Raw genomic sequence first — 25009 nt, 5'->3', positions numbered from 1 at the left:
TGGCACAGTCGGTTAAGTGTCCAACTCTTGTTTTCGGCTTAGGTCCTGATTTCAGAATTGTGAGGTCGAGCCCTGCATCAGGCTGCATACTCAGCTTGGAATCTACTTGACTCTCTTTCCCTCTGCCCTTCCCCGAGGCACTCATGTACATGCACACTCTTTCTCAAATAAATCAATAAATATTAAAAAAAAAAAAAACCACATCAAAGGTCCTGTCTTTCTGGCCCCAACTTCTCTCTTGCAGTAGCTTTCCTGTAACTGTGACACCATCTCTAACATCTAGTGTCAAAGCTGCATATTTGTCCCTATCGGAAGTGTCATCCCATCACTGCTTATACAGGGCACATTTTATCCCATAAAAAAACACTGTTCTTATTTTTAAAAGCCTTCTACTTGAGAAGTCTTCTCAAGTTCCTTCTACTTGTTGAGAATGTTTCTCCTGGTGTACATCTTTCCTTTGGCGATTCACCCAAAAAGTACTTCTGTGGATAATTTCAACTGTTGGAGCAAAATCCAGCAAATTCCCTAAGCTGAGTCAGCTTAGAAACATCTGCACGCTCATCCAACTATTTAACAAACCTCCCGATGAGCTACTTCTTCTATTCAGCAATGTTTTCTACACATCTCCCAAATCAATTTACTAAAGAGATGCCCTCGGACCATCTCGTCTTCTGGGCGTTATTGTGTGATCATTTCTGCCACAGCAGGGAGAATAGCATTTCCCCAATTGTAGGTGGATTTCCATCTTTAGCTCTAACACAAAAGCCTCACAAAAGGCTTCTAAGCCTATTGTTTAGTGGAATTTTGTGAAACACTGCGTTGGCTATCACATGACTTTAAATTACACTGAAAAAAAAGTTAAAAAGCACTGAACAAAACTCTATAAGTTCTTCATGTTCTGTTTTCTAAATGTCTTCCTAGGGGCACCTGGGTGGCTCAGTGGTGGAGCGCCCCTGCCTTTGGCTCAGGCCGTGATCCCGGGGTCCTGGGATCGAGTCCCGCATCAGGCTTCCTACAGGGAGCCTGCTTCTCCCTCTGCCTGTGTCTCTGCCTCTCTCTGTCTGTCTCTCATGAATAAATAAGCAAAAATTTTTAAAAATTAATAAAAAATAAATGAATTTCTTCCTAACAGTGATAGCCCCACATCATCAGATCTCAAGGCGCCATATACACACATAGGGTGAGGGTCACCCTTCATGACAGTGGATTTGCAATCAAATCTCCAACAGGCACCTTGACAATTCTGAATTTCTCTACCCAGTGGACTTCCTGTTAGAACTGGCCAGTCTCCACTACTCCGAGTAGGAGAAACAGGAGTGGTATAGAGAACCATACTGCTTTTGATCAAGTTTTCTACACAGAATCATTTTTAAGTGGAGAGAGATGATTTAGTCACAGCTAGATACCGAAGCACGGAAATCCCTTCCCCAGGCATATATGAACTGCCTGTGGCAGAGGACAAAGGTGACCCAGGCATGAGGGAACCACTAACCCACCTCCGGCTTGCAGGACTCCCAGCTGTACCTCATCTGTGGCACAGGACACCTGTACCCTCTGATGCCCGGACTGAAGGCACCAGGGGTCAAGCCAGTAAAGCACCATTTCATTTTTACTTTCCAGAGAAGTAAAGATAAATAATGGCCTCCTCATAAATCAGGCTTCAGGGATGAAATCGCCCGAGAGGCACTGCCCCCCAACATTTATGACCACAGAAGTCCCCAACACCTTTACCATGGGAACCCAAGGAGCTAAGAGGTAGACAGAAAAGGCAACAGAGAAACTGAAGGGAAAAGTGGCTTGAGTCTCTCATAGAGCTGCCCAGGGCTTCACTCTGTGGGAGGATATTTGAAAAACACCTCAGATAAAAAGCACTAGCTACCTGAGAAGCAGGTTTGGCTACTATTTTATCCCACATTCAGAAACTCAGCCTCCCACTAATTTAAATTAACAGCTCAGATCAAGTGTCAGCAAGTGAGAAATACTCTAGGTGTAAGAGCTCCTTTTTCCACAGCGAGCAGAGCAAAACTGCCACTAGGGCCCCACTCACCCCTGACAAATAGCGCTCGAGTTTCTTGTTTAAGAGGAAGTAGATGGCAAGGATGTGGCAGGCACGGTTGGAGAGCACAGTGTTGATCACGTCACTGTTCTTATAGCCCAGCTTCTCCGTCATGTGAAGCACCACACTCGGGCTCAGGTCCTCCAGGGAAATCCTGCACAGGACAGCGAGAACCTGTCACCTCTCCATCTCCACTGAGAGGCTCTGGGGCCCCCTCAGGGATGCTCACAAACATGGAGGCACAAAGTACCCCCTCTCCACCACCACCAACCAGGGCCCCTATGGAAAAAGTGTCCATCCATCCACCCATCCACCCATCCACCCATCCATCCATCCATCCATCCATCCATCTACCCATCCATCCATCCATCCATCCATCCATCCATTCATTCACTTGACTTGCTATTAGGAACGATTTCACACACACAGAAAAGTAGTGAGAATAGTGTAAGTACCCTTTGTGCACCCAACACCGGAATCCACCACTGTTAACACAGTGGCCCTATTTTCTTCATTTATTTATTTATTTGTTAGCTTATTTAGTGCTCAAGTATTTTAAATCACAGACATCATGACCTTTCTTTCTTACGCAGCCCAGTGTGCACCTTTAAGATCCAAGGACATCTCCTGCAGAATCCCGATACTGTCCACACACCCAATAATTTAATAATTTTTAAATAATTTCTTAGGATTCTCTAATATCTAGATTATATTCAAATTTCCCCCAATGACCCTCAAATTTCTTTACATTCTGGCATTCTTTTCTAAAAATGTGTTTATTGGACATGGGTAGAACCTACACTTGAGTTGGGTGTAAGTTGGGCTGGGAATGGAGCACATTTAGGGGCCAACCCAGACTGTGTTTAAAGAAACAGCGTGCGATCCCACGTTCATAAAGAGGGAATTAGGGGCTTGGCTATAAAGTGGGGTGCTCTCAGAGGATAGATCAAAGCTTCTTCACAGGAGTATTATGAAGATAAACTCCTTAGGAAGAAATACATGCCTGCCATTCATGTATCCACTCATCCACTCATTCATTTAATCATTCCTTCCACAAGTCCCTGTCTCGTGGAGACTACATTCCAGTGGGGAACAGAGGAAGTAAATTCATTTAGTCTTCAGGACAATCTTATGAGTAGGAACTACTATTATCCCTATGTTACAGATGGAAGAAACTGAGGCCCACAGCTTAAAGTGACTTGCTCTAGGTTACACAGGCAGGAAGGAGCAGCCTCTGAATGCAAACCCTGGTAGCCTGGCTCAGGGTCTAGATGCTAGACGTCTACACTCAGCAGCTCTCATATAAATAGACACGAGGAAGGCTATGGAGAACAAGAAAGCAGGCTGAGGAGTATAGTGTGTGTGTGTGATGGTAGTAGGGGCTTCATCACCAAATAGAACATTCTAAATCCCTTCAGGGAGCTATAAATAGGGCGCTCTGAGCAGAAGACAAGGCAAGGACATCTAGCCCTAGAGCTCTGTAGCCCGCCAACACTGCACCAAGGGTCCAAGGACATTTTTGTTATGGGACCTCAGACCATAACACCCTGGGAAACCACACAGAATAGCTTCATAATGATACAAAAGGGTAAGTTGGCTTGCCAGAGTCATGGGCCAGTTGGAAAGGGCAGCAAAAGCAGACCTAGGTCTGCAGACCCTCTTCCACCACCCATTGGTATAAACTATGGCAGCACTCCCTCCTTAGATATGGGTAAGTGCCATCCAAAGAAAACACGCCCAAGGAACCACAAAATCTGCCTCCCCGCCCCCCTCTGTTTGCCACAAAATCACTAATTTTAAATAATGGATGGGAAGGGGGTTGGAATGACTAATGGTAAAAATAACGTCTATTAAAAAAGAATACAAATACTTGAAGTTTGCAAAGCACTTAACTAAAGCAGAAGACTAGATTTTGGAAACTACCCAGGAAGTGTGCAGGCGTGGCCCTGTCCCCTGGCCAATCAGACCACTGCCCTGTGCTCCGTCCTTGGCCAATCAGACCACAGCCTCACGGCCTCATACCTGGCCAATCAGATTATGGCTGTGTGAGCCACCCCCTGTCAGTCAACCCAAGGCCACCCTCAGCAGCCTGCCCTCCACCCCGGGGAGGGGAGAGCCATCCAGGAGAGGGGTGCCACCAGGGTGGGGCTGGGAGGTGGAGGGGAGACGGGGGTGGTCAGCAGGGGCAGGCACCCCATCTCTGCCCTTCATATCCACTGTCTTCAGAAACAGGAGAGCTCTGCCAAAAGGCACTGTCGACTCTATTGATTGAGGTACAATTTAACATTTGCAATAAGCGACCTGTACCTTTGGAATTCTGCAATACCAGTTATTTAATTCTTGCTATCTCCCCACGTTTGGACGATAGAGACACTAGGAAAATGTTCCAGAACACTTGGTGTAATTCTAAGTAAATTCGCATTAAATCCCTTGTTACACTACTATGGCTTAATCCCACCCTGTGTTACCCATCACCTTCTTTCCCTCCCACCCACCTCCAGAGCTAACTGGATGGGGGAGACTGTCCAGCCCCCACCAGGGTGCTGAAGGAAGAAGGCAGCCAAGGTCGCCTCCCTAAAAATATCTGCTCCCAGCACAGGGAGGCCAGCCGGGTACACAGCAAACTGCTGATTGACTGGCCTGAACTTTTATTATAAAAGGTTGACTTTTAAAGATATTTTCCTCTTGCCTTTTGGAGATAACTTGGAAGCCCAAATGACTTAACAGAAGGCTTTACAGAAGAGCGATCTAAAACATAAGCCCTGTATTCTCACTCTTTCCCCAAAGCAAAACATTTTAACATCTAAAATCACTGAATCTGAGGCTAGGTATGTTGGGAAGCTATAAAATATAATACAGCCTATATTCTTTCCCTGATCACATGTTCTTACTGCATTTATCTGTGAGCCAGTGATGCCAGAAAAATAACGATCAAAAGCACTTTATTTACTTATTATTATTATTAAATAATTTTTTTTTTTTTTTTTTTTTTTTTGCCCTACACATTTTTCAAAATAAAGGCTCCCGCAAGAGTTTAGATCTCCGGCTTCCGTACTTTACAACGGAACGTTGATTTGCCTCTGGAACAAAGTGAGCAGTGGGCCTTGTGTAACAGAAGACAGTAAGCGGTTGTTTTCTTTAATAAACAGGATCTTAACCAGTTTCACAACCCAACTGGTTCACGTGCAGCCTTTCGGCTTTCTGACCACGTCCAAATGCAAAAATTGCCGACCTGGCCAAACCAGGAGGGGCTCCCCGAATTGAAGTTTCAATCTACAAATGCCTGCCTACCACCTGTGGAAAAGCTACAGCACGAGGCGCCTCTTCGTGAGTGAGGATGCGGCCCACCAGGAGGGGGAGAGTGTACTTCCAATACCAGCTCCGCTTCCTTTGAACAGCTGCCACGTTGAGTGGATTGATTATGCTCATTTAGGCAGTGATTACATTAGCTTAATGACTCATGTGTCTGCCTCCAGTCGCCCCTCCTTTAGCAGAAAGCGTACCTGTGTGCTCCCAGCCTTCAGGAGCATCGGTAATGAGGCATGGCTTCTCGTCTTTGCTTTCCATCTCACGTCGAGGTAATATTTCTGGTGTCTGTTTCAGACACGGGCCAAGCAGAGCCAGTGTTGGAAACCCGCAGTCTATTTCCAGGTTCCCTTGGTAATCTAAGTAACCTGGACTTTGTTTAAATTACCTCTCAAGAGTCAAATGCTAGAATTCTAGACGGCAACCGAGTGAAACCACCTGACCTATGGCCATGGGGAGTGTAAATCTGGCTCAGAAGCATGGATGCAGACTCCACCTGTGGCCTTTGGAGTTCTTCTAGAACTTTCTCCCCAAGACAGAGCCCTGCCTGCCTATTCTCTTTGGAGAACTCGGTGCGACAGCTTTCCTAAGGCTTGGTGGATGTTTCCAGGCCTTCCTGGACATTTTGAAAATATCTGTTCCCCCTTCACCAGTGGTCCCTGTTCTCATCTGAGCTTCAGACTAGAGTGAGCAGGCCTGGGACCTAGAGTATGGGTCCCAGGCCTGGTGAGGATCCTCATTCCTTCACTCGGGTCGGTTAACAATATGTCAAATGGGTAGGAAGAGGGTACAAGGAAATGTGTTCTGATGTTTGTTTTCCAATCTGCAGTCAGTACAGCAGCAATGGAGACATGTGGGCCACCAGGAGGTGCCCCTCAGTGTTTCCACGCTGTGGCAATGCTTGCTCGAAGCATTCTCCTCTTGGAAGCTCCTGAGGTGAAGCCCTCACCAGAAGCCCACAGGGAAACATGGCCTGAAGCAACTGTCTCCTTCTACTGCCTTTTCTTCGTGCCCCCAACATTCTAGGGCAGGGGACTTGGGGCTGAACCAAACATCAGAGCAGAGAAGCAGCAGAAGAGGAGTCCAAGGGGTGGTCTGAGAGGGGAGCGGGTCCATTCTACTGGATGCGGCCTGATGTTGGCAGGAGAGCTCAGGAATGGATCTCACACACACTCAAACACAACCAGCTATAGGCACAGACACACTCAGACACACATACACACTCATTCAGGCCACAGCTAGTCTAGACTAGACTAGACTAAATGGTCCCTTTGTGTGAATTAGAAAGAGGTGCCAGACTGTGAAGATGCAAGTCCCCGGGATGAGTGTGATGAGGGAATGTGGGATGGACTTCACCTTCCATCCACCCTCTCCCGGGTGCAGGACATACTCTGCACAACCACCTGGGATGGCCCTACCCACACTTCCCCTTGGGCACCGAGGTGGGCTTGTCTGTGGATGTGTGGGCTTGGAGTGGGGGATGGGCAGCCAAGAAAACACACAGCTTTTCCTTGAATCCCCTACAGCTTCCTGTCCAGAAGTATTCAGGGCTCATATGACGGTCCCATCTGGCCTCAGAAGGGGTCCCTCTGTGTGTATTTGATTACCTGTTGGGATAGGTGACATTACACGGCACTTTGCCCGTATAATTCTCATTAAGCCAGCGATTCGCCAATGCTTGCTGAATATTGGGCCTCTTCACAGGATCTGGTTCCAGGAGAGAGCGCAGGAAGTTGATGGCGCCTGTGAAGACAGTGGGCAAACATACTCATGTTATAGGCTGAATGCACATGCCACCGAGACTCGAGGCAGGTCCACTACCTCTCCTGAGTCACTGCCAGCATTGATCTATTCCCTGGATCTCTGGGTGCCTCAAGTCCAAAGAGTTTAAGATATTTGTCCAAGGGATGAAACTGGTACATGGTAAAGCAAGAACCAATTTGGGTCTCCCCATGCCCTGCACTTCCCAGTACAACCTGTGGTCTTAGCTTGCAGCGCATCTCTAAATGCGAGCCAAAGAGATGTTCTAGCTCCAGGCTTGGAGGATAAAAGAAAGTAAAGAGAAAATGCTTGTCCTCAAGGTGAATTTTTGAGGAAGTACTCAGAAAGGAACCAGAGGGTGAACGCCTTCAGAATTATACCCTCTAACTTGCAGCTCACCACGTGACACACAGAGTCTCAAGAGACTAAGGGAGGCCCTGCTTTCTTTCCAGTTTTTGTTTTGTTTTGTTTTTTAGAGTAGGGGAGAGGATAGAGGGGGCAGAGGGAAAGGAAGAGAGAGAATCTTAGGCAGACTCTACACCCATTACGGAGCCTGACTCGGGGCTCCATCGCACGACACTGAGATCATGACCTGAGCTGAAACACGAATCAGACACTTAACTTGCTGAGCCGCCCAGGCACCCCCGATCCTTTCTTTTAAAGCCATTGTGCATGGCCATCTGCTTAGTCTTCAGACCCTGTGGGCTACTGACAACACAGCACCCCAACCAGCCGGAGCCCATGCCCATGTAGCCAGGCCCATCAGAGAGCCAGTTTCAGGGAGAGTGTCAGTAAACTCTGTAACAGCCACCCAAGTTTTAAATTCCTAGTCTGTATACAAGGTTCCAGTAAGTGCCACACTATACACCTGTGTCTACGTGATGGGCCCTTTCCTGTTGTGCTCTCCCTTAAGATGAAGGGGCTGCTTGTGCGGAATGTATGCCACTCAAGTTTGTCTTTGTTTTGCAGCCCACTGAAGTTCACAGTGGTCACATCAGCTAGGCTGAGCCTGGTATGTAAGGAAAGAATATGAGAAGCAGCTGACAAATAAGAAAATCCCGACAGCCCCCTTTCCTTTTCATCTGAGGCAAAAAATGATTTTTTCAAATGCCCTGGGTCTCCTTTCGTTAAATGAATATTTAACAAAGGGCCTGCTGTCCACCCAGGGAGTGAGGATAGGAAGCCGGTTCATCTCTAAATAGATCTTTGCATCCCATGGAAAAACATGTTTATAATGCATAGGAAGGACACAGGCTCAAAACTGCTAGCAGGAGAATATGCATGAACACATATGGACCAAGAATGCTAGGGATTACTTCAAAATGAAGATGGTCTAAAAAAAAAAAAATGAAGATGGTCTGTCTTGCTTGAGTTATGAGACTACGATTTTCCTTTTATTCTATGCTCCTTCTCTTATGGAGCACAGTCCTATCATCTTTGCGCTATAAAAAAATCTTTTTATGTAGCTTTGTCCATGATATCCAATTTCCAATATACTAAGGAACAGACTCTAGAACATAATCCTAATTTTTGGTTTTCAAAATTTTCTATCCTTCTCTCCAAAGCTATCTTTCAGTTTTCTTTTCTTTTCTCTTTTTTTTCCCCCCAGGGGAAAGCACGAATGCAGTCCCCCACTATCTTTCAGTTTTCTAACATAATCTCTCGAAGAGAGACTCTCAAAGAAAAGTCACTTTCTCACAGACTTTAGTTGTCATTCAATACTGTTCTGGTAGAATGGTGGGTGTTTTCCGCAGGGTGGAAATCAAGCCATCAAAAGAGGGGCTGTGGTGATGCCAGAATCAACCCCAAAGAAACAACTTCTACTTGGTCATGCCACCAGGTAACTTCTCTAGTGGGTTCTGATCCAGTTGATGTGGTCACCAGAAGGTCATTTCTCATTGAGAATGGAGTGGGTAAAAATAGATGTGCAGACACCAGAGCAGTCATGAGGTACATTTAATTAATACTCTAAGTTTTATAGCTGGGTCTCCAAATAAAACTTCCCTAAAATATTCTTCAATGGTCTGAAAAGCAAACCGATCTCCAAAAAAATAAAGAAGTTCCTCTTTCTGGAAACTCTATCTCCCTTCTCTCAACTCCCTTACATTGCAAGAGCCATCTGGATGCCTAATCAGGACCACCTATTGGTCAAATCAGAAAGATGTGAGCTTAATCCATTAAAATGTGGAGGCTGTGAGTTCAAGATGTTTCTGAGACATCTCTGTCGCTTACCCTCAAAGGACCCATACAACCCAGGCTACTGCCAGGCCTTTTCAGAACATGATTAACCAGAAGAGCTAAGAACAGACTGGATGTGCGTTTTTGTTCTATTTTCAGAACCACGCACTCGGCATCTTCACAAATTGCTGATGAGCTCAAGTAATTTTAGTTCTGATCTCTACTGATGAATTTTATTTCTTTGGACATCACAAACACTGCATTACCATCCAAAAAGGACTTTGAAAATGTCGTTAGAGTTCTCTGAAGTTTGTCTTAGGGTCTTGAAGATCCCTATGTTTCATGAGCACAAGAGATTCAAATTCTCCAAGGTCTTGGAAAGCCATGGTGGGCATGGCCACTTACAACTCTCCACTCTTCTAAGCTGTAGCTTCCATTGAGGGCACAAGGAAAGGATGACCCACACTGACAGCTCCCTCTCTGTGTTCCACATCACATGCACACACACTTCTGTAGTGCAAAACCTTCTTTCCTCCACGAGGAGTGTGCTCTCTACTATCTGCACTCGCTTGTGTGAGCCCCATGACACTGTGCCTAGCTAGGGAGAGGGCTACTGGACACAGACATAGCCATTTGACTTTTCACAGTAATACAGTCCATCAGATAGATGCAAGTGGAGTCCCATCCCCAACCAAGGCTCTTTCCTCATCACCTCCTACGCAAAAGCAGCAACAATTATTTGACAGTTGAACCTTCTCAGAAATCTTAATTGGTGCTGGCTCAACCCTTGCCAATGCCAACACCCAGCCTTCGGCTTCACTTCCATGACTTCATGGTGCAAAACGCTCTTGATCAGAAGTGACTGTTTGGCAGTAGAAGTACCATCCCTGAGATGTAGAGATGTAAAGATAAACTGTCGGAAAAATGTGTAAGCCATGAAAGGCATTTCCAACTCTGTGATATGCAAGTGCCAACAAGCAGAAAGAGACTGTCTCGAAGCAAGAATTGGAAAGGCCCCAAAAGCTTAAGTTTTCAAACTACATGATAGAGATGAGGGACAATTCTTCGAAAGCATGCACAAAGGAGTCACAAGGGCAGTGACTTTTTTTATCTTTTCAACTCAGCAAAAATCCTCCCAACTTAATCTAAAAAAGAGTACTATTTTTTTCTTGTTTTTAAGATTTCATCTGTTTACTCATGAGAGACACAAAGAGGAGGAAGAGACATAGGCAGAGGGAAAACCAAGCTCCCCAGTGGGAGCCTGATGCAGGACTCCATCCCAGGACCCCAGGATCACAACCCGAGCCAAAGGCAGATGCTCAACTACTGAACCACCAGTCACCCCAAAAAGAGTACTCTTATACAGCTGATGTGTAGAAAGTGTCACAAATATGAGTGAGAGAATCTTTAAATGAAAGATGTGTTGGTGAGACACTTAATGAAACTGGTATATTTTCGATTTGGACATCTCAATTTTAACATTACCCAGAACATAAAAGCAATAGATAATTTTCCCCAAATCGGGGGTGCAGAAGGGGAAGCACCTCATACCAAATAAAATTTAAAAAGGGAGAGAGACAGCCCTGTATAGTAGGAAAATCCAGGTTTGGGAGCCAAGCAGACAGAAATTCAAAAACAGAGACGCTACATAAGCTCATTGAGACTTAGCATCCTCACTGATAAATTAGGACCAAGAGTACTTATCTTGCAGGGTTCTGGGGAGAGCAAATGATAATGTGAAAAGCACTTGCACTTGCACATGGACATTCAGCTACTCCTGTCGCTGGTGAATGAGTATTTCTGGATTCTAAATAAGATAGCACCACACGGTCTCCTAAATGAGGGTGGGCCAGGCTGGTTGGAAAAAAGAGGTAAACCTGGCAGGGTATTTTAAATTGGAGAAACAGGGGGCTGCCAGGAGGCCAGGGGCTCATCTCCAAAACAGAGGTCATTCACTGTGTAAACAAGATAAGGTGACCTGCACTGCTCCAGCAGCCAGCTAGCAGCTCTGGGCCCCAGTGCATCAGCTCAGCTCCTGTCCCCGAGCAGCTGGGCGGATCCATGGGCTGCCTTCCAGAGCCACACGCGTTGACCACTCAAATCAGCAACCTAGATCCCCTGAGCGTCTATACTGTGCAAACACTACGCTTGATACCTGGCACAAAGCTCCAGTTGAGGAGAAATAGGAGAAATACCTACACATCCCAATAGTTTAAAAAGTTTTTAAAAAAAGTTTAGGGGAGGGGTCCAGATTCCTTAATTGGAAAACCAAATCTAAAAATGCAATTCTTGGAGCACCTGGGTGGCTCGGTAGGTTGAGCAACTAACTTGGTTTAGGTTCTGGTCATCATCTTGGGGTTGTGAGATGGAGCCCCGAGTAGGGCTCCGTGCTCAGTGGGGAGTCTGCTTGTCCTTCTCCCTCTGTCCCTCCCCCTCCACTTGTGCACACACTCTCTCTCTAAATAAATAAATAAAATCTTAAAAAAAAAGAAGAAGAAAGAAGCGCAATTCTTGCTTGTTCATGCTTGACAAGTCAAGACAACCAAGTCCCTTAGGAATGTGAAGATCTTTAAAAAGCACACACAGCTTAAGGCCAAAGTCAAAGCTGTCTGCTCAGAGCAGGAGCCAACTCCAGTGGTGCTAAAATCGCTCAGAACATTTCTAATATATCTTCTTTGGAATTTCTTCTGGACTATTTTTTTAAACACCTTCGGGGTAGAGTTTTTACTTATTTAAGGTAAATTTAATTTTCACTATCAGAAAACAGTCATAGACCAGGGGTTAAAAGAATGTTGATTCTTTTCTTTTTCAAGATTTATTTATTTATCTTAGAGGGGGAGAGAGAGACAGAGACAGAGAGATAGCACAAGCAGGAGGGGCAGAGGGAGAGGGGGAGAGAATCTCAAGCAGCCTCTACACTGAGTGCAGAGCCCGACGTGAAGCTCAATCCCAGGACCCTGAGATTATGACCTGAGCCAAAACCAAGAGTTGGATGCTTAACCAACTGCACCACCCAGGCACCCCAAAACAATATCAGTTCTGAAGTTATGAGACTGACTTCTTGGGCTACTAATCTACCTGCCCCTGACCTGCTGTGCAACCCACCCCAGGGACTACCACAGATCGAACTGCCTGCTCCTCCTCCCACAGCCGGTGGCTCACATTCATGCTGTTCAACAGATATTTCTGGTTTTCTGCCTTTTAGACACACAGTAGGGCTGTGTTTCCCCAGCCTCTTTAGTTGGGTGAAGCCAGGTGACACGCTTCAGAAAGTCAGGACTTATGAACAGAACATTGGTGGGAGACTTCATTGCTAACGAGAGATGTTCTAGACTTCTCTTTTCATCCACATGGACCAGGTATGTTTGAAATGGTGTCTCCTCCATCAATCCGGGACCCTGACTGACGAGGATGGTCAGAATCCTCCAACCCTTGATCCAATTCTCCACAGACAGGTGGCATGAATGAGAAATAAGTCTTTGTTGTCTTAAGCTGCTAAGATTTGGGGGCTATTTGTTATTGTAGCATAGCCTGGCCTATCCTGACTAAAAGAATGAGAAGCCTTTCTCCAGCTCCTCAGGGTCCTACTGGGATTCAAAATGAGCCCTGTCTGCCTTCTCCAGGCAGGAGATTCTATCCTCCCTAGCAAAGGTGAAAGTACAGACCAAATTAGATCATTGCGTACGAGAATGCATTTCAGCTTGAATTCCATTTGACAAGCATAAATTCAAGGTTAGCTTCATGGATGCTTTATAAACTCCAGAGGGGGGAAAAATATGTAACAGTAGTAAAATAAAAATTCTATATTTTAAATCATGTATTGTAAGTTGAAATTAAATGAATACTTTTTTTTTTTCTTGGTCACATGCCTTATCTCAGGGAAGCTGAGTTTATTTTAAGGAGCCAATTAAATGATCACCAGGGCCAACCTGAAGCCAGGAACTTGAAGTGAATTGTAATCCAAACAAAAGAACAAATTGTGCTAATTTACTGGATCTGAAACCAAATCTTAATGTGACCTGTTTACCGAAATGTGAACCTCCTGAAGTTTGAGAACACTTGCCAAACACACCTGATGATTCAGTCTAATCAAGTAAGTGAAACTACATACACTTAAAAGCTTTTGAACAGGCTCAAAAGCTCAAAGAGCAAAACAAATTACAGACCAAACTCGAATGAAAGTAATATTTCTTTACACTGAATTGACTAAGGAAAGCACAACAGAACTGTGATTATAAATGCTTTTTTCAAAGTCAACATTAGAATAGTGTAAGCATTAAAACAATCAAGACTGCAATCATTTCTCCAAGAGCCTTTAATGCGTGTGTTTTGTGCAGAAGGAGGAAGGAGGAAGTTAGGGGTTCAGAGTTATAACAGAGAAGGAAAAGATCAAGGTGAGATGAACGGTTGCTTAGCCATGGGAAACTCAACCACCTCTGAGTCAGGGTTTAATCCCATAAAAAGGCCTAACACCATTTCTGCAAAGCAAATACTGCTTCATGGATGGACCAAACCTGGTAAGCACACAAGTCCTGGAACCTGGAATCCAGAGAGGCGAGGGTGCATTACCTGTGGAGAGCTGGGTGGGGAGGGGATTCATTTCCTTGTCCACCATCTTCTGGTACAAAGCCCTCAGGCTAAAAGGCTCCACCGTGAAAGGCAGGGTCCCAGTCAACATAGCATACATGTTCACGCCTCTGAAAAGAGAGACACCAAAGTATGAGACCAAAATGAGGCCCCCGGGAGAGGAAGACAAATAGGGCACAGGCTTGGCACAGCTTTAGCCCTGTTGCTTTCATGCTGACCTCAAGAGGCCTTCTTTCTGGAAAACTCGGTGACGTACTGGAGGAGCAAAAGTGAAAAGCATGAGTAAGAGCTTGTCTGTAAAGACTTGGACAATGGACTGTGGAGATCAAAGAAGTCTATGGAACTTCAAGGGCTACCCCCTAAGGAAGGGAAACCATGTCCTTCCTTCTGGAAGGAAGTCCAGACCAAATTATGTGAAGAATACCAGCAGCAGGCTGGGAGCCTGGAATAAAAGTAGTCTTGCCATTATGTGGTTTTCCAAGTATGGCTGACAAGGTGGAGCATGGAGGAGGCCAGACCAAAAACATATATAGGGCAAGACCCTGCACTTGCATAGGAGGGCAAGCCACAGCCTAGCCAGCAGCTCTGGTTACTTGTAAGTCCTTTGAAACAAGAGTCTCACCCCCAAAATGGGCCTGTTGCTCTTCCCTTGAATTCTGTTTGGGCCTGTAACTATAGAATTCTCCAGGGTGGGAATGGGGAGAGGCGTCTCCTCCCCACTCTTAGTTTCTCTATCATTGTTCATTGTAAGATCCCAGCACCCTGGCCCCGTGGCCCAGACGTGGTCGGAATACCTTCTGAATGGGCTTAACTGCTTATATCCAAAGCCAATCTAGCAGACGGCAACAGCTTCTTGGAGGACTTTTATTTTCCTGAATGTGCAAACCTAATATCATTTTGATGAGATTTCCTGATGGGGATGAAATGCCTGCCTGCCAAGAGGTCTCAAGTGTTCAAAAGTGCCTGAGGGAATATGTTTTAAAAACAGGCAATAGGATTTCCAGTCAAAACAAATCCAATGAGACTGATTGAAATGAAGACCCTTGGGGCCCAATTCCACGGAGGCGCCTCTGATTTACAGTGCTCCAGATCACGACAGGTACAGAGCCCCCGCGCTCCAGCCAGAAATCATTCTCAAATTGCAGCCATAACTCTAAGACCCCGTTCCTCCTCTGTAACTCACAGTGCAGTTATGGCCACAGATACATAAACATTCAGTCCACAAACACTTGCTGGCTGGCTCTCCACCCCAGTCAGGGGCTGGGTAGGGATGAACCAGATGGAGCCCTGCCATCTTCGATTGTAGGGGACAGTCAACAGGTAATGTCTAAGCACAATCCTTTCAAGTACTCAGTTTATACTAAGTGCCTGAAGGCAGGTGGCCTCTGCCAGGAAGGTTGAGTATATGCACCCGAGCTTCCACACCTTAGGGATGGGGATGACAAGTTGGGAAGACAAGATACGGAGACCAGAATGAGCCAGACATACACATACACAGAATCTACAGGAGCACTTCCCTGTGTGTTTGATGGAACACGCTCCCCAGGACAACAACAGATGTTGGTTGAATACAAGTTCCAAGGCCAAACAATTTGGGGAGCAGTCATCTGGTATCAGGTGGATTTAAGGGGCTCAGGACAGGAAGCAGGAGCTCAGGGCAGTATATTGGCATGTTGCCACTGAAGCCTGAGTGGGAGGGATGGCGGGCCACAGAGAGAAAGGCTAGTAAGGAATAGGTATGGGAAGGAGATGTGTCACTTTGTAAACCTGAAAGAGTGATAGAACTGAGGAAGCCAGGAGGGGCGGTGGGATGGGGTACTAGGGCTGGTAACACGCTTGGAAACCTACCATGCAATGCTAAACATCCTGGCTCGGAGGATTCTTGGAGACCAATCAGAGAGAAAACTAAGGAACCCCTCCACCCCCCAATCATAGAATTTCTTCATTCAAAGGGGTCTTGGACACGTGGCTTTTATAATAGGAAACCCTCCCAGAATATCCAGAAAGTTACTGTTGGGAGCCCCTGAACAATTTTCAAGACACGTGTTTCCAACTTCCCCAGTGCAGTTCATTCCATTCAGGACAAGCCCAGGCACGAAGGAGGCCCCCCAAGTACTAAGCCACAGTCTCTCTCTTCTCCTCTTTGGTGGTACAATGAGATCTGTCCTCTCTTCTCTGCTCACTTCTGGGCACCTTTGTCTTGGTCTAACATTCATTCATACCTAAAACTGAAGAGGCTGGTACCTACATAATATCATCCCCCCCCCACAGGTAAATATTGTCTAATACCCAACCTATACTTGTTTCTCAAACTGAGATACATAGGACACATCCTCGGGGATTCAGCAATTCCAAGCTTTGATTTTCTTTTGGTGATATACTTAAGCATCCTGGAAACCGCAACCAGGGCCATTGGACAGTCACCCCATAACCAAGTGCATACTGGGTTTCGGCCACATAACCAAGTACACACTGGATTTTGGTGCTTGCTTCTGCTTTGGTGCTCACCAACACACAACCTTTGCCAGAATAGATCACTTTTATTGTCACAGGTAATGAGAAAGGTGCAGCACCAAAGTCTGGTGCTCAGTAGAGCAATAGCATCACCTGGAAATGTTGGATTTGCAAATTCTTGGTCCCCACTCCAGACTCAAGGAATCAGAAGCTCTAGGGGTGGGTCTCCGCAAACTGGGTTTACACAAGCCCTCCACGTGCTTCGGATGCAAAGTCAGATTTGAAAGCGCTGGAGGGGTGAAAACGGGGTGGGGGGGGGGGAGAACTGATCGAGCCCATGGCAATGAGCCAACCAGCTCAGAGAGCCTGTGCCCAGCAAGGAGAAGTAACGCCCAGATCTTTTGAGCAATTCAGCTCTCACCAATCAGTAGCCATGGCACCTAACTAATGCTATTCATTTGAATATTTGGGGATTCTTTTAGTCTCGGTTATATTTAACTTGTACATTAGTTTTGGGTTTTTAGTTGTACAGAGCCATAAATAAAAGGAGTTTAACTTTACATTCGTGTACATTAAGCAAAATTTAAATCAAAGTAACGAAAGTCAACACCAGGGGTTACCAAGAATGTTCTTCCTTGACAAGAAGAGTGTTCAACACTCCAGTTTGAAGAATACTGCCCTATGACCTTTTATATTTCCCCTTATCTTTAGGGGACATGGAGCTTCTTGTCACGGGGTGGGGGGGGTTGTTGCATAAAATAGTGCCAAATGCTAGAGGAGATAGGCCATGACAGTAACGGAGGGAAATCCAAATGAAGGAGTTCAGTGAATGTAATATGTAATATGATGCCAGGGGGCCAACTCTAAAACCTTTACGAAAAGTCTCTGTCTTCGAGGTGTCGTTGAGACATCTCCTTGCCACCAAGTGGCTTCGAAAGATGATACTCTGGCCACTGAGTATCATTCTCCATTATCTGGCTGGGGCCACAGATAAAGGTAAAAGATGCCTGTTTTAAAGACTGTGCTGGTGAACTTGCACAAAGTAGTCCAACCAGGGCGAAGCAAGTGGTTTTTATAACTGATTATTTTACCAAACTGACTCCAGAATTTCATTTCACTTGGGGAAGTTTATCATCAAAGTTATCATTGAAAACAGTCATAAGTCCCTAAAGGGGACCCCGCTGTCTCACCCAGGGTCGCTCCTCTACAAAACATGGGTAACAAGAGTACGTTGGATAAGGGTCAAATGAACCAAGCCACAGAAAGTACTGGACGCTGGGCCTGGCACAGATTCAGTGCCTGATAGATGTGAATCTATCTACTGCTTCATCGGTAAAGTTTTAAAAACAACAGATACAAAGCTACAATTATATTTGTATCCTGTTGCCAGATAATGATGGAAATCTACGTGGAGAGTCATGCAGTCCCAGGAAATTTTACAAAGGAAACCAGATTGAGCATCTTCATTCCTTTTCCCCAGGCTTTTCATACATGTTTAATATCGGGATAAAGAGAAATCTTATCCCTTTGACATTTCAGAAGTATGTGAGGATACCAAGGGAAAAATGTGGAATGCAGTTTATAAACCTCTGTAATCCCATAGAATTAGTAGGAGTCCCAAGACATGTACAGAATTTCCTGATGTGTCTTTTGAAATATGGTCCAGGGGCTTTCTAACTTCTCCATGGCAGACATGGGAATCCCAAGAATCACAAATAGTGGGGCACCTGGGTGGCTCAGTGGTAGAGTGTCTGCCTTTGGCTCAGGTCATGATCCTGGGGCCCTGGGATCGGGTCCCGCATCAGGCTCCCCCCTCCCCCAAGGAGCCTGCTTCTCCCTCTGCCTATGTCTCTGCCTCTCTCATGAATAAATAAATAAAATCTTTCCAAAAAAAATCACAAATCTTTTTTTTTTTGTTTAAGATTTTTAAATTTATTTATTTGAGAGAGAGAGAGAGAGCGTAAGCACGGAAGGGCAGAGGAGAAGGGAGAGAGACCCTGAAGCAGACTCCACACAGAGCACAGAGCCCAATTCAGGGCTCAATCTCACAATCCTGCGACCACGACCTGGGCCAAAACCAAGAGTCGGACACTTAACCGACTGAGCCATCCAGGTGCCCCAAATCATAAATTGAGAAAAAAAAGGGATGAGAGACCAGAATGAAAGTCTCAAACAAATACGATATGTGAGTTTTTCCAAACAGAAAGAAAGAAGGCTGAGTCATTACTGGGTGACAGAAAATCCAAAGGTAACTGGCCAGTGTGGAATATGCTGGCATCAGAAGAAAAAGGTAAAGTGACAATGAAGAAAAACAGAAGGATGAGGGGATGGGGCCCCATGAAATATAAATGTGGAATCTTTGGGATTCAGTCAGGAAGCCCAAAGGTGGTCCCCATGTCCCATCAGATAATGAAATACTCCCTGGTGGGAAAGCTGGAGTGTCACTTATCATCCAAGAGAGGAAAGACAAGGAGTCAGACCACCCTGGAGAAGTTGGCCAGCAGCTTTAGCAGGACACAAGAGACAAGGTAATGGACAGAGCTGCGCTGGCCCGTGTTGGGAACATCTGGCTACTGTTCTCACAGGGCCAATGGGCAGCATCCTCAGGAACTGCCCAGTTTACACCAAAGCGAAGCTGTGAGAACCTTCAGCTGACACACCCAGCTTCTGTGTGATTCTTCAAGAAAAGAATTGCCTGTGAAAAATGTTTAAAAACCCTCTCTGCCTAAAAGCAACATCTTTCCATCTTTTAGTATCAACTTTCAGTCCAACTTCTGATTTTAAGTCTTGAAAGTAGACTGGGAAGAGATCTGTCCACTTGGAGAATCTCAAACTTCATGGCTACTCCTTAAAATGGTCTGTGTTCCACGAGAAATTACTATCTTGTGGATTTTCAGCCTTTTTTCTTCCTTTTCCTTTCCTCCTTCCCCTCTTCTACTTTAAATGCACAAGCTAACTACACACACACACAAGTCTTAGATTTTATAACTGAAAAATCTCAGAAGCTAAAGGAATTTCTCTGTTTAAAGTCAAAAGCCCTAAGCTACCCAAAAGAAGCCACAGGGCTCCAGTTTCCACCTCCTTCTCCTGTCATTTTGAGGGGGTATAAATGGAGAGAAAATGCTATCCTTTCACATTTGACCACTGGCAGCTGGTGGTGTCTGGTAGTACTTTTTACAAAACAGAATCTAAGGCCTGAATGCCTGAGCAGGGCTGGAAACAAGATGGGTCCCCTGGGTCCCCTCAGCCAACTTGTCTACCCAAAGGGACAGCAAAGGGGAGAGATTTTTCCCACTAAGTGAAAAGAGATTCAGTGAGACTGGGGTGGTGGTCTGGGTGTGTTGTACACGACCTTCCACTAGGCACTAGGTCTTCACATAAATGTTTCGCCCACCCCGTGCACTCCCAGGGGAGCAAAGAGCAGCTTTGGTTGAAACAATACAGCATTTCCAATGCTTTGGGGATAGATCTCCTGATTCCCATTTTCCTTCCTCTTAGAGATTCACCAAAGTTCTCAAAAGAGCACTGCAATACTCTGAAAATAAAGTTAATTAGTATTCTTTTCATTTAAAAAGTACATCTGCATTAGTGTTTTTTTTTTTAATTAGCATATATGCCACTCTGAGGAAAAGTCAGTTAACCATAAAAGCAGTTCACTACCACGGAATGAACATTTTTGATTTCGTGCCTGAAATCTCAAAGTTCACTGGAGATCAAGATATTCCAGGCATCTCGATTAAAGGTAAGACGTGAATGATTTGAAAGATATTCATATATGAAAATGAAGAAAATAGTGGGAAAAGCCCCAAGACAGCATACACCATCCCACTGACATTGTTAATGCCTGATTCACTAGAAGAGGAGGGTCCCGGGGGCCCCATTTGTCGAAAGAGCTCTCCTTCCAGAGGTTTCCGTGAGTGACAAGCTGGTTTTCTTTCCACGTCAGTCCCAGAAGTCTTGGAGAAAGGCCCCAGCCATCCGTCAAGGTCCAAACCTCCAGAGGCAGAAGTTTGCTTTTGATTTGAGAAGTGAATTCTTCTTCATTCTGTTGTTTCAGAACGATAAAAAGGGATGTTTTATAATAACAGTGTCTGACCCAGAAAGAAAATTGGTTCCATTTTCACTCTCTTAAATGGCCTTTTAAATTAAATTCTCTTTGGGTTTTCCATTTCCAATTCTGCCAGCGAAGTCGTGGGCACCAAACAGGAACCTAACCAGTATCTCAGACACAACACCCCGAAGCAGTGGAGAATTAATCTCTTCCAGAAGGTTCTGAAGTTTTTCATTTTCTCCAGGATCAAGAATGATAGTAATCAGGTTTTCATAGGTTCGAGCCTCTGCATATGCTGTTCCCTCTGCCTGGAAATCTTCTTCTCGCTCCCACCTGGCAAATTCCACTTAATGCCTCAGAAGCAGATTAAATTCTCCTCTGATGCCTTCTTGATCTGAGCCAGCTATGCAGCTCTATTTGTTCTGTGTTGTACCTTCTGACAGGCTGTAATTGTTTGCAGGCAACACTCGTGAGGTAAGTAGGGGTCTTCGTCGGCTCAGACCTCCGTGACAAAATACCACAGATGGGGTGGCTCAACCAGCAGACATTTATTTTCTCAGAGTTCTGGAACCCAGAGTCTGAGATCAGGGTGCCAGCATGGCCAGGTTGTGGTGAGCTCTCTTCCTGGCTTGCAGAGAGCCACCTTCTTGCTTTGTCCTCACTGTTAGAGACCAAGCAAACTCTGTGGGGTCTCTCCTTAAAAGGACTCTTATCCCATTATGGGTACCTCCACCCTCATGACCTCACAAAGTCTCCACCTTCCAATTCCGCCACACTGGGGAAGTAGGGCTTCAATATATGGATTTGGGGGGGGGCGGATACAGTTCTATCCACAGCAGCAGATAAGTGTGGTGGATTATAAACAAAACAAAACAAAAACCCAAAGTCCACAAATTCTTTCCCACTCGCCCCACTACTGGGTGCAATCTGATGACCTCTCTCTCCTTGATTCCGGGTTGGCCATGCAGTCTGCTTTGAAAGGTTAGCAAATGTGACACAGATGCTTCTTGGAAAGTGTTTACACACCACAGCTTGCCCTCTTTTACTCCCGGGAACTCTTCCGCCATCGTGTGAATGAAATCCGGACTATCTTGTGGTTTTCATGCAGCCAGAAACTTATTACCTACAGGTAGCAGCGATGACTGAGAATTTGGATTTATAATTGAACCATGGAGTGCTTTCTGCTGGGTGGCTGATGGAGGCTCCCGCTCCCGCTGGCTAAGGGATGAGCAAGAATTCTGTGAGTCTACTTCGTTCATCTGTTAGTGACCTTGATTCAGTGCAGGAAGCATTTCATACTTGCTGGGAAGGAGGACAGCTCTTGGGATCTGGAGCAGTTGAGTTGTTACTCATCAGTTTACTTTTGACCTTTCCCCAGATTTCAGAGCTTAAACAACAGAAACTGATTTTCTCACCGTTCTGGAGGCTCAGAGTCCAAGAGAGTTGGCAGGGGTTGGTTCTTTCTGAGGGCCGTGACCGAGATACCTGTTCCATGCTGCTCCCAGAGCTTCTGGTGGTTGCTGGCCATCTGGTGTTTCTTCTTAGCACGGAGATGCAGCACTATGATCACCGCCTTCAGCCCCATGTGTTCTCCCTTCATCTCTCTGTGTCTAAACTTCCCTCCTTTATAAAGATATCTGTCATACTGGATTTTACGACGTTTTCACCGGATTACCCTGTCAAGATCTTCTCTCCAAATAATGTCACATTCTGAGACACTGGGACTCCTGCATATCTTTTGGGAGGAGAACACAATTCCATCCATGACACGTTGTTACCCTCCTGCTTATAATTTTCCAGTGGCTTCTCACGACCTTTAGGGTGAAACCCAAACCCCTTCCCACACTCCCCCACCCACCCGCCCCTGGCCTTCCCACATCCTGTTCCCTGCGTCTCGGGCCTTCCTCCCTGACACCTCTCTTCCCAGAGTTTGGTTCTACTCATCCCAAGGATTTGGCTTTGAGGTTTCCTCCTCTGGAGGCCACCACCGTCCTCATTCACTGCATCCCACCCACTTCCTCCACAGCGGTTCCCACACCCAGCTTATAGCTTTTAAATAAAACTGCCTGTCTGCCCCCTGAGACTGTAAACCCCACAAAAGGAAGCACACCATTGTAGTAGAAGCAGAAGAGATTGACAATTTAAGGCAAACTCTAGAGTCAAGCCAGCTTGGTTAAATCCTGGCTGTGTAGCTACTAGCAGTGCCACCTTGGGCAAGGGCTGAGAACTCTTCGGGCCTCAGTTTCCCTGTCTATAAAGTGGGATAACAGAGCATTCCCTTGAAGGACTGTGAGGCAGATGAGATGAGTTAATACTTGCAAAGCCCCTGGAACAATGCTTGTCACTCAGTCAGAGGTGTGTGAGCGTGAATAGCGATCTTTGTAGGAGCAGGGACCCACCAAGGCTACTTTACTCACCCTCGTAATTCGGCACAGCACCTGGCTCAACAGATATTTGCCGAAGAAACGGATAGTTGGTAAGCTGTATGCTGCTCACATGGCTTCTTTTTATTCTTTTTAAGCTTTAGCAACAGCTTCTAAAAGGGGCCTAATTTATGCCATCCCTGTGAATCAGGCATGGGTCATGTGGCCTCATCTCGTCAAGAATGTTCTAGGGTCAGGTCACCCAGACTTGCTCCAGGGAAACCTCATTTCTTAGAATAAAACATGGTACTCCGTGGCTTAATGAGAGTGAGAATCTCCACCTCAGCTCCACACCACAGGGCACTGGATCCCAGACTTGTGCGGCTAGAGTTTCTGGTCTACCCAGAGATCCTCCGTCAGCCCCCAGAGCTATGCCACAATCAACGGAAAGACCACAGTCTGTATAGTGTGTTACTATTTATCAAAGACTTTCCCATATACTACTCGAGGGCACCAGGATAAGAATGAGGCCTGATTAGAGCTTTTCAGAAGGCTTTAAGCTGCACATCACCTTCTTGGGGGTGGGGGTGGGGAACAGGCAACTATGTGGAGAGGTGAGCAAAGAAATGTCCAGCTGCTCCAGACAGCCCAACCACGACAGAAGCCAGGGCGGAGGAGGGAAGTGAGTGTTTTGGGGTCACCTTCATCTCTCTTGCAGCTTCCCTCCACCTTCCCTCCTTTGATGCCACCATTACTTCCGAGTAGAGTCACTGCTTCTGGTTGATGGATGGTGACACAATAGGTGTCAGGAGACCAGGCCCCTCTGCTGTTATCCCTGAGTCCCGAAACTGAACAATCAAGCACCTGTGGTCGCTAAATGCGGATTTCTTTCCCAAGTCAAGGGATTTGGCAGTCAAGGGACTGAGGCAAGGGACTCAGGCAAAGTCTGAACTTATACCTGCCCCACAGATGACACTGCCTTTTGCAGCTGGTGCTTTTCATTACCCTCCTTGGATGACCCCAGACGGGAGAAGTGATTTATTCCCATCCCACAGTCAGCACGAGGGGACGAGATGTTCCACGCAGGTGATACAGGTCCAGGAGCTCTCTTGCAGCTTTGACAATCTGTAAGGCTCCTTCCTTCTACCCACACTTCTAGACTCTAAGGAGCTGCCTGCTTTGCCAGTCATGGAGTGAAAAGGTCCCCCCCTTCATAGGCTGAGCCCCGTTACCATGACAACTTGTGATGACACTTACTCTGTCCCTGAGAGAGCAGAGTCCCTGGGAAAGCACGGCCGGAGGAGTAAGTCGTCACCTGCCCTCCAACCGCCGGCTTCTCTTCCCCGTGGTCATTATGCCTCCCACTCCACCAGTCACATCACGCCCCTGAACCTCTTGGCCTTTCAGGCTGCCTATTCTCCATAGCCTTTTTATTTTTGTGTGTGTGCAAAAATTGTTCCTCATATAGCTCTCCCTTTAGCATAACTGAGTTCCCTAACTGTTTTGGAGAGAAGGTGATTATAGACTCAAACATTCATATTCATCCGTTAATCAATATTTACCAGGGGCAGATCATATGCCCGACACGTGTGAGAGTTCTTAAGCATTGAAAGAGACCAAGAATGGATTTCACCTCAAGTATCAACTCTGATCCATGGGCAGCGATTCCTGATGGCTGTGTTAAGAAGGATTCTGAGGCCCTTCTGGGCACAGGATGAAGAATTTGTGAATCAGCAATGCTCAAACAACCCAGGGTACCTGGAGGAGAAGGCTTCCTCTGCTAGGGCTTCCTGCTACCACTCCCACCCACTCCAGCAGCCCCCAAGCCTTACCCCAGGGGGTCACAGCACACACTCTCCATTTACAGCCTCCTCCTGAGAGGTCAAGAAAGTAATGGGGAGCTCAGGCTTCTGTGTGAAGAGCCCTGAGTGCAAAATGTACCTCCACTGCTTACACACTTACCCCCGGGCCTCCCTCTTGTCTGTAAAATGGGCACGAGAAAGCTGCACTGGCTGTCCTGAGGATCAAAGGGGCAATTAGCTCTGAGCACTCGGCCTGCCCAGGAACAAGAGCTGACGCCCCACTAACTTGTGACCAGCGGCACCCAAGTCCAGGGAATTCTGTTGTCCAAGTCCAGGGAATTCTGTTGTCCCCTGAATCTCATGCTGGGCTCCAGGTTCCCCTCACTTCCGACTAGAACCTGGACTCCCTTCACTTCTCGACGCTGGCCCTAGGTCCCATTGCTCTGTTCGT

General features: G+C 46.2%; 1 protein-coding gene and 1 long non-coding RNA gene across 4 annotated transcripts in view; one reads left to right on the top strand and one right to left on the bottom strand.

The window, feature by feature from the left end:
• Positions 1 to 25009, bottom strand: part of HUNK (hormonally up-regulated Neu-associated kinase) — a 106330-nt gene that overhangs the window by 17022 nt on the left and 64299 nt on the right. For all 3 annotated transcript variants that reach the window (XM_072806749.1, XM_072806747.1, XM_072806748.1), the window contains exons 5-7: positions 13871 to 13998; positions 6970 to 7105; positions 2048 to 2210 (exon numbers count right to left, since the gene is read on the bottom strand). In XM_072806749.1, coding sequence (XP_072662850.1) covers positions 2048 to 2210; positions 6970 to 7105; positions 13871 to 13998 — 427 coding nt within the window. The remainder of the gene's footprint in view (positions 1 to 2047; positions 2211 to 6969; positions 7106 to 13870; positions 13999 to 25009) is intronic.
• Positions 21158 to 22474, top strand: LOC140621324 (uncharacterized). Its single transcript, XR_012021037.1, has 2 exons — positions 21158 to 21633; positions 21772 to 22474. It is a non-coding gene; the product is annotated as an uncharacterized lncRNA (long non-coding RNA).

Source organism: Canis lupus, chromosome 30 (genome assembly GCF_048164855.1).
Source record: "Canis lupus baileyi chromosome 30, mCanLup2.hap1, whole genome shotgun sequence".
NCBI lineage: Eukaryota > Metazoa > Chordata > Mammalia > Carnivora > Canidae > Canis > Canis lupus.
The sequence above is the reverse complement of the archived record's forward strand: the minus strand, read 5'-3'. Positions and strand labels throughout refer to the sequence as shown.